We start from the raw sequence: 12,100 nt of genomic DNA on the forward strand, positions 1-12,100 counted from the left end.
ATCTTCGTTCCGATACTGGGACTAATCACGTAGTAGAGCAAGTCAAGGAGCATACATGCATTCCTTGCCAGCCTTGCAGCTTGCAGCTTGCAGCTTACAACTTCAACCCAATCTTTCATCTCCAGATACGCTCGCCTATAGCCTACTTCTTCAGACCGCCGAGCTCCTGCTCGATAAACTCCTCGACGGCCTCATTGTACCCTTCGTCCTTGTCGTCCACCTGGAATCCCATGCCTTGGGATATGGTGCTGTCGTAGTCTCCCGCCCAGGTCTTGCAGATTGCTTGGACGGCCGTGTCGATCTTATAGTCGACGAGTTTGAAGGCTTCGTCCCCGCCGTACTTTTTGCTGGAGTGTCAGCGGGAATCTCCAAGGCACAGCGTCCGTCGGAGAGGGATACAGCGACAGATAGAGGCGGCAGCATACGACGTGACAGGGCGAATGGAATGTGATGATTAGGGGAAGGCAGACTTACAGCGCCTCCAGCATCTGACCCGGTGTAACCCTTACACCCGGCAAATTGATGCTCCTCCCTTCCCCAGCAGGGAACGCGCTCTCCGGCATGACCCCCGCATACGCGATGTTGCGGAGCACCGTCGTGACTTTGGTGCAGTACAGGGGGTAGTTGTTGATGTTCGGGTCGGAAGGGGAGGAAGCTATCGGGAGGGTCGTGCGGATGTTTTGGAGGGGTTCGCGGATGAGGCCAGAGACGAAGGATGAGGCGGCGGAGGAAGGCTAAGGGTTAGCTTTCAACTCGATGAAGCAGTCGAGGTGGAACTTACTGCGCCTGAGCGGATACAGACTGTCGGGAGACGGACTGAGCGGGTATCGAGGTATCCTACATGATCAACTACGCGTCCAGTTCCGAATGGAAGGACCAAGGAGCTCACCTTTCCGCCCATAGTCGTAGACATAGAGCTCCATGATGTTCTTCTCGATCCCGTAGCTCGTCCCGGGGTACAACGGCGTCTTGCGGGGATCCACATGGTCCAGCGGTCCGCACCCTGGACCGCCGTAAATCGCCAGACTCGAGACAAAGACATAGACGGGCTTCTTGTCTCCTGTTTGACCAGTCTCTGTAGCGTGTGCGTGGGTCGCACGGAGTACATTCAGGTGGGAGTCGACATTGACGGCGTAGCCTAGTTCGAAGTTGGCTTCGGAGCCGCCGGACATGATTCCGCTGAGGAGCGTCAGCTGGGTCTCTCCCGCGCAACGGGTGCGTAAGAGGGTGGGTAGCTCACTGTAAGGCATATACGAGCCCGATCTTCTCCCCCTCGAAGAGAGACTTCACAGCGGCCGTATCCCCCAGGTCAGCCTTGACGGCCTTGAGCTTGGACTCGTCGGACACGCCGAAAGTAGGGGGTTGGACCACATCGGTCAAGAGCAGCTTGACGTCCGGGGCGTATTTGAGAAGCAGCTGGGTGAGCTTCTGGCCGACAAACCCTATTGGTCAGCTGTATCCTCTAACAGACTGATGCTGCGTATGAGGCGGAAAAGGGAGCCACGCAGTGTCAGGGGGGCGCGGATGAGGGGCACATACCTCCAGCACCAGTGATGAGGATCGTGCGAATGTGCTCGGGGAACTTGATAGCATCATAAGTTGGGATACCGGACATTTTTGCGTTTACTATGAGGGGCTGAGAAGGATGCAGAAGGACGATGCTGAAGAGAGAGAGATACAGCACTGAAAGTTGCAGCTCAAGTGGAAGTGATCATGTAGCCAGCAGCTGCATCTTGGCGGCTGCGCTGAATCGGGTCCGATCCGGGCCGCCTTTTACCGAGAGCCGGGCCGGAGGACGCGACATCCGTGCGTCGGCGCGCTCTTCAGGTGGGCCCAGCTGGGTGGTCGTTGAATGGGTCCAGGAGATCCAGGAGATCGTTGAGAAGGTCAAGAAGGCTCAGTACTGAGGGTACTGGACTGCATTGAGACTCTACAGCTACTCGTAATTGCACCTGGCTGCTAATAGCAGGAATCAGACCCCTGCACAATCTAGGGAAGCTGGAGGGTAGACGTCAGACCCCCTCGTGCGTGGAACGAGGAGTTTAGACCGAGTCTAATGTCTTCATCCGTCAGTCTGCCAATCGTCAGGCTGTGACTAGGACATACAAAGCCAGAACATCAATACATCATATATAGTCTGCTACATAATTCGGCAAAACCTAACGCTCATGTGTGGGTGACAGTCTTAAACAGTCGGGCCGGTAGCGGCGCCGTGGTGCTGGGATATCAGCCGGGACCTCGATGACAGAGTTGAGAGGACTAGAAGGAAGAGTGGGCAGTTGGCGAGGATGACCAGGTAGAAGCGAGTACTCACGCCAGCGGCGGCCTGGTTGAAACCAGCCTTGTGGGCCTCGGCACCCTCGGCGGCACGCTCCCTCTCCAAAGAGTGCTCGTTGGCATCGTGGGCTGCGTCACGGTGCTCTGTGTTGTCAGCTGTGCCCCGGGAATTGAGGTGATGGATGACGAAGAGGCTGGGAGGACGGTGTGAACAGTCGCGAAGGAGGAAGAAGCGATATGGGCGACATGGGACGCAAGGGGATAGTTGTAGGATCAGTGTGCGAGGAGGAAGACAAAGACTCACTCTCGGCGAGCTTCTCCTCCTTCTTCTCAATCTTCTCCTGCTTCTTCACGACATCAGCTGTCGACCCTTGCGGTTTGGGTCGTGCGCAACCAGCTCACCTTCTCGGCCTTCTCCTCCTTCTTCTCACGCTTCTCCTCTTCCTTCTCAGCCTTCTTCACCTCCTTGGCGTGCTCCTTGAGCTCCTTCTCCTCCGCCTTGTGGTCTATCGGACAATCAGCGCCATTCCCTACTTGACGGAAAAGCAAACATACCCTTCTTGACCTCCTTCTGGGTCTCCTTGACGGGGTCGGAAGAGAGCAAGCCCATTGTGATTATGTGTGTAGGTGGGGGTGGTGGGTTGGTTGTTGAGTAGTGGTAGTAGTGCGTGAGAGAATGGGAGGGAAGAGGAAAGGACCAAGAATGACCTTATGTACTCGTCTGCTGTGTCCCTGTATGGTGTTCCACTTCGTCACTGCCAGGTTCCAGCGGGGAACCCGCAGCGCCTTATTGACGTCATTAGGCTCAGTATCCGGCGTTTCATCATGCAGCATGTGAAACGGTATGATGACGACAGCAGAAAGCAGACGCGTCACATCGAGATCTCAGATCCAACGGATCCCAAGAAGGCCAAGCTCACCAACGTGTCACAGCTCCGCCCATGCGCTCCGACGGAGCCTCCAGTCCAGTCGCAGGCAGGCTACAGGTGAAAGAGTGGTGAAAGTCACCCTGCTGGCCTGCTGGCATGCTAGCCTGTCGAATCGACGGCGCCGAGGTCCGAGTCGTCACTTGCGTCCAGCCAACGCATGTGGTACCATCAAGTACAGCCAATGCATGATAACCCTCCTCATGAAGCAGTAGGGCTATGTCTGTAGGGTCGATGGCGACGAGTAACAAGTCCGCAAGCAGCGCGTCGACAACACTGTCTCTGCGAGCAGCATCCGCGCATCAACGAGCTACGCGTACGCGTACTCCAAAGCCACAGCTGCGCTCAGACGAGTCTTTGATCTAGCGCTACCGGATGTGAGACCTAGGATTTGAGGAATCAGCACGTGTCTCCAAGCGGTTCCGGAGTGTGAAAGTATGTATAAAGGATACTCACAGGTTGGTGCCTCTGGCAATCGCGCTGTGATCTCTCTGTCTGGCCTGACCGCGTCGATGGCGACCGTCAGATTGTCCGACTTGAGTTCTCGGGATGTGGCCGATACAACCTCGAGTCGGGACCTGTAATGTCAGCCGCAGGAACTTGTCGTAAAGTAACAGATGGACTGACGAGGAAAAGCAGTCATCGGCAGCCCATGTCATCCCCTCCCCGCCCTCGCCAGCTCATTCTCCCACTTCAGATCCATCTCCATACGCGTCACTTCCTCCCTGGCCCGCACCACCCCCTCGTCCGACCGCCGAACATCCCTCTCTTCCGTTCGCTCGGCCCCTTGACTTCGCTCCATCCCCGACTCCACCCCGAGCCCCGACCCGCCATGCTCAACCGGCAGAATCGGCCACTTGATATCCCTCTCCAACTGCGGCGTCCCATGCGCACTAGGTCCCGCCTGACTCTCCCCCTCATACAGGCCCGGAAAGACCGGCGGACCTAGACTGGCAAAAGCCCCGCTGCCCCACTTCGCATCCATCTCGAGCCGGTTCACTTTCCTGTCCATCCCCACAAGTGCTCCCTCCGCAGCTAAGGCCGACCCCATCGTGTACCCCTGCCCGTCCCCTGAGCCGCTCGGACCGAAAGACGGAGAAGGAGGAGCTCCCCACTTCGTATCCATCTCCAGCGGGGTCGTTCCCCTCTCCTCCCGATTCTTTCCTTTGGGGATCGCCCAGTCCACCTTATTCACGGGAGACATCGAGATAGGAAAGGGCGTGACCCTCCCTGCCTCCTCTTCTGCCTGTACGACCACCCCTTCCGACCCCTGTCCGGACACATTATCCTCCTGTTCCGGCGTGATTGGCCCAGACTCGGACCGTGCCGTCGTCACGCGGGATAAGAAACCGCCTAGCCGACTCCGGCGACTTCGGGACGTGACAGCGCTGCCCATCGTTGACGTTCGGCGCATCGATAGCGGGTTGGGGTTGGGTGCGGTGCCGTTCGGCGAGAGGAGGGTGCCGATGGGGGAGAGGGGAGAAGGAGAGGAGGGAGATGATGAGCGGCCGGATTGAGCGGATTTAGATTTGGAGAGACGGCGCTGATCTTTCGCTGAGCGGACCGACCGGATTGCGCCTCGGGACGAGTGGTTGAGGAAGGCGATGGAGGCTGAGATGGGGCAAAGAGCGAGGATCGTAGCTGGCGATCAGTGAGGCTCATTCTTCTTGTACCGCGACCCCACTCGAAGCTTCTTCTTCCCTCCATCACTTCAGGTGCTACATTCGCTCATCATTGAGAGGAGATGGGAAAGGTAACTCACTGCCATACCCCAGTCCACCGAGCGCACCAAACACACCGCCCTCTTTGGCCCAATACCACGTCAGCCCGACCGGACCCTTCATCCCTTCCCTGAGCTCGGCCCATGCGCCCCTCCCGCCCTCTTTGAGTCCCTCGCGGAAGTTCGAGACACGCGATTTCGGGGCTTTTGTGAATGGGGATGGGAGCTCAAGGGGTTCGAGGAAAGAGCGGGGTCTGTGTGGGGCTGAAGGGTCAGCTTTGGTTATTTCCGGAAGAATTGAGTATCCTGAATCGCAAGTTGAAGATCGAGGACAGCAGGGAATGGATCAGGATAGATAGAGAGAACGTACGAGGTGAAGGAACAATATGTTCTCCTGCTACGACCGCTGAGGTAGCGTGTGCCCAAGTCAGCTGCCTTGGCGCAGAATAGTTGGGTCTGGCAGAATATGGCGGAGGTGCCATGCCTGGCTCGGGTACATTGGCAGCAACTGCTGTTATTGTTGTCGCTAGTATGGGCTGTAGGGATAGTAGGGGAAGCGAACGCGCTGGAGGGGCCGATACCGCCACAGAGTTGATGGCCTCGGTCGACATGGCTTCGTTCTGGTCAATGGTGCGAGCCGGAGCGCCATGACGAGGGGCTACTACTGATTGTAGCCCATAGTGTGGCGATGTGTGACGTTCCGCAGTACTGAGCGAGAGTTCATCGGGGCGAGCGGAGCCTCCGGCAGCCTCAAAGACGGCGTGAGGAGGCGAGACGATGGCGCTCGGGCTTCCCGCGAGCGAGATTGTCGCCATGGACTATCAATGCTGTGTCTTCCTGATGATGGTGGGCGAGATCAGTCAAGAAGTTGTTCGAAGGCCGTGATAGGTAGATAGAGAGGTAGATGAGCATCGTGAGGGGCTTGTCAATAGGCAGAAGACAGGACGGAAAGGAAAGGCTTGGCGCTGCCGCGGACTTGAGCCGGCTCGGCCTACCGGCCGCGGGAGTGGTCAAAACTATTGGTGGGCTCGACCGGATAACCAGTCCGGGAATCTCACTCCGCACCAGAATCCGTAAACGGTTTTGTATGTATCTCTTGTACATAAATATATATCACGCTAGCATACACATACAGCAGCATGTCGACGCAGCCGCGAGCCATTGATACAGCTACAGAGGCTTTTCAGATCGAAAAAAAAATCAACTCACCATTTACCATATCAACTCAGCAGCCTCCCGGAGACCTCCCGGAGTGTCGTTCCCCTTCGCCGATCTCAGCTATACCGCAGCTATGCGTTGATTCCTAGCATCCAGAGTAGGTCTCGACTCCTCGCGCATCTGGCTGGAAGCTGATGGCTGGGCACAGCGCGTCCTTGGTCTAAGCTGGCTGAGGGAACGCGGTTTTTGCATGATCCAGTAAGCCCCAGTTCCCACCCTTTCCCTCAAATCATCCGACTTTGACCTTCTCACTCCACATCTCTGATGCATATCTGCTCCCTCATCTGATCATCCACCCCACCCAATGTGCATCAGTGCGTCGCTGACAATACAGATTAAACGGGGTTGTGAGCTGCCACAACGCGTCCTCCCACTTCTCCCCCATATGCGGCGGTATGGGAGCGGTGCCAATTTGATGAGTCGAAGGGTATCGAGGGGGCAGAGGGAGCAGGCGTGGCCGAGTTTCGGGAAGGTCTCTATATCAGTAGAGCTCAAATATCTTGAGGGAGAGGTTGAGGGAGACCAAGTCCGATGGGGGTGGTGGAGGATGACAAGACGGACAAAATACGGACTGAGAGGCAAAATGGGGCACGCGTGAAGCATCCGCCAGTCTTGATTGTTGACTATTGTCAGACGCTGGGAAATAAGCTCGCGCCCATGGTTATTGAGAGCAGAGCTAGACTCACGCTGCCAGCCTGTCCTTGGTCATGAGCAGTCCAGATCCCCCCAAATCTGCTCCCTCAAGTCCCCTGATGCTCTACCCCGGACGTCGCGGCCGTCCGCAGTGGATGCTGAAAGCATAACACGTTAGTTCGGTGGTCCATTGGCTGAGCGAATCGATAAGAGCGCCATCTGTAGGTCGAGCGAAGCGTTGGGGGAAGCGATCGAAGGAGCTCAAGTTGGATGAGAGTCTACCACCTTGTGCCGAAGTACGGTTTCCCGCTGATATCCGCACGTATTCGAGAACCCTGAGAGCTGTCTATCAGGATATCCCTGCAATACTGTCTCGCCTCGAGATGCAGAGTAAAGAGAGACCTGGCGAGACGCGTCGTGGCTGAGTAGATTCCCCGTGGAAAAGTTTAGCACTAATATTGAAATGATGTTAAATGGGTTTTGGCGGGTTTTGGGAGGCATGCATGCGCTACGCATGATGCTGGTGCTGCCTACATGGCTCTGCGCCGTACAGGATAACCCTATGAGGCGTTGTATGGAGGGGTGATACGAGTCTATCACGAGTGCTCAGCGCGGGTGGCGGAGCAGAATGCCAGTACAGATCACGGAATGCGGAATTATTTTTGACCACTTGGCGCCCGGTATCGGCCGGATGAGGTATGCGGCCTGCGGGTGGCATGCAGCTGAAGACTTTGCTTCATGATGCTTTTGAGCTCGACTCTACAAGTACATCATAGCTGTTCATATAGGTTAGATCAATAGGGTCGCCACCGAGGCTTAAGGTCTATTATTCATGCTAGAGCGGCTCGAACCCCCGCCTGCCCGCCTTGGCTCTGGTCCGCCGGCCATCGTCGACTTCCCTCCCCACCACTCTTTCCCCTCCACACCTTGCGGTCCATGGGTACACCACCACATTTCCTCCACATTGCTCTCAGTCTCGGGCCTCCAGATCAATCTCCTCAGCTGGGTCACGCGTAGAGGCGCGATCCTTTGAGATAGCGGGGGCCTTTCGGATCGGAGAGTCCGCAGATTCGGGTTCGACCTCCTTGGCCCGGCGGGGATGGTTGGTCATGAGTGTGAAGGAACAGCTCGGAAGGATCGGCGATGGATCTAGAGGTCGACGCTGATGTATCTACCCTCGGCGACACTGGCTCCGAAGTCGGATCTCGCTAGGTCAGATTAGCTCCATCAAGGGCGCGATGCGGAGGGGTCCGAGAGCCCGCTTCGATATCGGTCGAACGTGCACCACAATCCCTCTTTGCCGGATCCATCACTCACGCTCCTGCTACATCCTTACCGCTAATATTAGGAGGTACAAGTCAATCTAGCTGATCGAGGCTTGGCTCGACGAAGGAGTTGCAGCCGTCAACGTGAGGTCCGAGATGTGGAGTCCGAGCGTTAGGCCAAAGGGAGTGCCTCTTGACGACCTTACACACACAGTAGAACACAATCTCGCTTAAGCCTCACGGAGGGGAACAGCTAACGACTCAACAATGTGTACCTGACGAACTTTATTCTACCTCACTGCTGACAGCGGAGAGGCTTCACACCATCATTTTCGCCTTATCTGCTCTCCCGCTCCTTGCACTTTCTGGCGATACCCACCTAATCAAACGCGCAGCATCTTCTCAAAATGCACCCTATGCTTGCCGTACGAGATCTGAAGTGGATCGAAGTGAGTGCTTCTCTGCCGGCTCATCCGATGTAGCGAGCTGATCGCTAGTTGAATGATCCTTTGGGCGATGGGCAGCCCGGAGAAGAGCATCGCCGCATCATCGAGGCGCGGAATGCTCACTTGACGGTCAGGCAGGATCCGGAGATGCAGAAGTTGGTCGACTTTGTAAGTAGCTTCGTCTACGGCAGAGGATTTGGTGTCCTTTTGGCTGACGATATCAGGCCAATGCCAATGAGCACTTCACCATGAGCGGACCGCCAGGATCTGGAAAGTCCACCCAGTAAGCTACTTTCTACATTGCGTCTTGTCCTCTGTGCACGTGCTGACGTTCAGAATGGCTCAAATGCTCGCTCGCTCGATGCCGGATCGGACGATTCTCGTCGTCTCGCATTCCCGAGTTGGCGCCCGTCTGGGGTACTATCGCCTTGGCGCTGAGTGGGCGGGTGAGTACCGAAGCTCTTCCGTGTAATAATGGGTGACAGATGAGCTGATGATAACAGGCAAGTCCGAGATCCCGGAGGACAAGACCGAGCAGAAGACCCAGGATCGGGTCGCGGGCGGTGGCAAGAAGGACAAGAAGATCGAGCCCATCAGCCTCTCGATCCGCTTCTCGTCCGATCCCATGGAGGTCGGGGTACGCATTGGGTGCGTCACGGAGGGTATCGTCTATCGCGAAATCCTCAAGGATATCCTCCTCGGCCGCTACGGAGCCGTCATCGTCGATGATGTCCAGGAGCAGTCGACCCTCGGGGAGATTTTGGCTGCTGCGTCATTCGCTGTAAGCCGATATACCTGCTCTCCAATCTCTGATGGATCCTCAGCTGACCCATGCAGATGCGTCAGAGCGACTGCACGACCAGATTCATCTTCATCGCATCCGAAACTTTCGACCTCGGCCCTCTCCGCAAGAATCTCCAGCTCCCGCCTGGATCGCACTACGACCTACCTCCCCTCCCCTACGCTCGCACGCCCATATTCGCGCCATACACCATTCCTGTTCCGGCTCGAGAACGCTGGGCAGCGGATCGGGCGGTCCACTTTCTCCGGTCTACATCGTCCGGGGACGTACTAGCGTTTGCTAGTGGGCTGAAAGAGTGTCAAGCCATCGCCCTCGCTATCACCCAGCAGTACGGTACCGACAACCTCGACGTCTTTTCGGTGGCCTCGGGAGCCAGTCGGACCGACAGGGAGCTCGCATTCAGCCCTCGTCCACCCAGCTCGAAACGGCGCGTTTGCGTGACGACCAACGTCGCCCAGAACTCCATCACCCCGGTCGGCTACGTGCATGTCATCCTCACCCTCCGGCACAAGGTCAGCCGTTACGATCCCGTCCTCGACCGGACCGACCTCACTCCCGAAGAGCTCTCGGCCGTCGATGTCGCTCAACAGATCGGACGAATCGGGCGGCTCGAGCCAGGAAGCTTCGAGCTTCCCATTCCCGAGGCGGGCTATGCTGCCATGAAGAAGCAGAGAAATGGTCTGCTTGGTCGCTGCCAACTCTACCAGTATGTTGACCGATCACAAAGCTTGAGAACGTAGCTGATGAATCAGCACAATCCATCTTCTTGAGGAAATCTGAAGCCAAGCAGCAGATGCTGGTTCGGCCAGAAGGCGATCACTTCAGCGCCTACGCCGCTCTTCGAGAGTGGTTAATCAGTATGTCCTCAAACTCATACCGTCCTACCTTGGCTTCAGCTAATGATCAGTACGGACCACCAAGCAAAAGCCAATCCCCGAGGGTACTTCAGAGGACGAGCCGGCGCCCAAGACGCCATCCGAGCTCGCTGCCGACTTTGCGGATGAGCACGGACTATGCGAGCCGGCTCTGCTGGAAGCGTTCGAGATTGTCCAGACGCTACATGGCCAGATGATGGCAACTGACATGTGTAAGTTCTTCCATTCGTCTGCTTTTCGCCGACACGTGGGCTGATTGGGCAGTCTCAAGCGTCAGGATGCGGGCGACGAGGAACCATCCTGCTATACTAGACATGCAACGCTGCCTGGTCTATGGCCACCTGCATCGCATAGCCGTGCGGAGCGTAATCAACGGACAAGTCAGCTACTACCGTATGATCGACGGCAAGAAGGTAAGCCAGACTTCTCCGGCTTGTTAGCATTGAGCTGATCATACAGATCGAGAGTGTGAAGCTTGATAGGGAGACAAAGCTCCGAGGCGATCATGACTACGTGCTATTCTCTGATGTAGGTGCTCATAGGCGCGCAAAAATCTGGACCGCGGGACTCAGCTGATTCTTCAGGCTCGCAAGATTGCTGGAGGCGACTTGACCGTACGTGTAGACGTTTTCACAGGTTGTACAGCAGGGGATCTCAGCTGACGAATCAGGAAATCAGGAGGTTGACAGCTGTCAAGCGTATCTGGTATGTGATCCACCATTATTGACGAGAAATCGAGCTGATGAGAGAAGGATCGACGACGCCGTGCAGGTCCTCGGCATCCCGCAGGCCATATACGCCACTTCGTCTTCAGTCACGCCATAGTCTCTCCTACGCCTCGCCTGACCTATTGTCCACCCCACCATAATTCCTTGCTTTCTGTCTCACCTATACCTTTGTTCTTGATCCATATACCCACGATACCAACCCATCCCATTCATATTCCCCAAACATCTTATCCTACACACACACACACATCCATAAGCCGAGATCCCACCCTACCACTTTACGACTCTTCACCACAACAAAGATCAAAGACGACCACTTTTTACTTTTTCAACATCACCACCACTTTACCCCTTCACCATGAAAAAAGACCAGGACTACCCCTTTAACCACTTTACCACTTTACCCCATACATTGAACAAGACCAGGACTACCAATCTAGATCAGGAGCATTGGGCGGCGTAGGCGATATCGAAGGAGATGAGGAGGAGATAATACGAGGAGGCTGAGGCGGCGAGGCTCGGGCGGGAGGTCTAGGTGGGAAGAGAGATCTTACGTTTGTAATATGTAGTCGGGGCTTTTAGTTGTAGTGGTATCATATGAGATATTGAGCGGCTCTCTGTAGCCCTTGATTCACTCTTGCACGGCTGGCCCGCCAAGCACGACTCGTGGACATATTGAGGCAGCAGACTGGGTCGACTGGATCCTGGCATGGATCTGGAGCTAAAGCTGATCCGTGCGTCAAACTTTGGCTGTACACCTCATTCCTCGCTCGGCACCACCACCTCCTTGACCACCTCAGTCTTCGCTACTAACTTGCTTTCTTCCCGATCCGACGTTGACATCGGATATGGTGTCGCTCCTACGACTCAACCGGCACTGCTCCTCAACTGGTTCAAGTGAGGCAGAAGTGCGCTTGAAGATGGCAGATCTGGTAGCCGGAGGTAACCATCAAGACTCAAAGGGACCTTAGAAGTGGAGAGCGTCCTCAGACACACAGACACACAGCTTAGCGCTCATCAGTCATCACCCTCAAATTTAGCGAACCTTGTTATCCCTTGATACTGTAACTGACGCCCTCACGAATAATGGATCGGTCGATGCAGCACAATCGACATCACCCCATCTCACATCGTTTTCCCCTTGACTACATCACTTTCACGCTGTTCTCATACCTCGACCTACTCACTTACTCTTGCTAATCTCTACGTC

The 12,100-nt window shown here is 55.9% G+C and overlaps 4 protein-coding genes across 4 annotated transcripts; 1 reads left to right on the forward strand and 3 right to left on the reverse strand.

Moving 5' to 3' along the window:
- Positions 1 to 142: 142 nt before the first annotated feature.
- On the reverse strand, positions 143 to 1,615 carry MKK02DRAFT_40211 (uncharacterized protein; the record flags this gene model as incomplete). The annotated part of the gene is made up of 6 exons (XM_053091011.1): positions 143 to 347; positions 475 to 734; positions 782 to 837; positions 890 to 1,179; positions 1,241 to 1,442; positions 1,540 to 1,615. The coding sequence occupies 6 exons, from the start codon at positions 1,613 to 1,615 to the stop codon at positions 143 to 145; spliced, it is 1,089 nt and encodes a 362-aa protein (XP_052949659.1).
- A 570-nt stretch (positions 1,616 to 2,185) lies between these two features.
- Positions 2,186 to 2,887, reverse strand: MKK02DRAFT_40212 (uncharacterized protein; the record flags this gene model as incomplete). The annotated part of the gene is made up of 5 exons (XM_053091012.1): positions 2,186 to 2,218; positions 2,315 to 2,421; positions 2,582 to 2,624; positions 2,680 to 2,783; positions 2,833 to 2,887. The coding sequence occupies 5 exons, from the start codon at positions 2,885 to 2,887 to the stop codon at positions 2,186 to 2,188; spliced, it is 342 nt and encodes a 113-aa protein (XP_052949660.1).
- A 306-nt stretch (positions 2,888 to 3,193) lies between these two features.
- On the reverse strand, positions 3,194 to 5,738 carry MKK02DRAFT_29848 (uncharacterized protein; the record flags this gene model as incomplete). The annotated part of the gene is made up of 6 exons (XM_053087921.1): positions 3,194 to 3,485; positions 3,524 to 3,587; positions 3,660 to 3,781; positions 3,896 to 4,844; positions 4,966 to 5,187; positions 5,294 to 5,738. 6 exons carry the CDS (start codon positions 5,736 to 5,738, stop codon positions 3,194 to 3,196), a joined length of 2,094 nt encoding a protein of 697 aa, XP_052949661.1.
- A 2,708-nt stretch (positions 5,739 to 8,446) lies between these two features.
- MKK02DRAFT_40214 (P-loop containing nucleoside triphosphate hydrolase protein) lies at positions 8,447 to 10,987 on the forward strand (the record flags this gene model as incomplete). The annotated part of the gene is made up of 13 exons (XM_053091013.1): positions 8,447 to 8,488; positions 8,537 to 8,653; positions 8,710 to 8,768; positions 8,822 to 8,931; positions 8,989 to 9,266; positions 9,323 to 9,965; positions 10,040 to 10,144; positions 10,195 to 10,374; positions 10,427 to 10,575; positions 10,622 to 10,690; positions 10,747 to 10,776; positions 10,833 to 10,867; positions 10,915 to 10,987. 13 exons carry the CDS (start codon positions 8,447 to 8,449, stop codon positions 10,985 to 10,987), a joined length of 1,890 nt encoding a protein of 629 aa, XP_052949662.1.
- Between the last annotated feature and the right edge of the window lie 1,113 nt (positions 10,988 to 12,100).

Source organism: Dioszegia hungarica (assembly GCF_025882075.1).
Source record: "Dioszegia hungarica strain PDD-24b-2 chromosome Unknown MKK02contig_2, whole genome shotgun sequence".
Taxonomy (NCBI): domain Eukaryota; kingdom Fungi; phylum Basidiomycota; class Tremellomycetes; order Tremellales; family Bulleribasidiaceae; genus Dioszegia; species Dioszegia hungarica.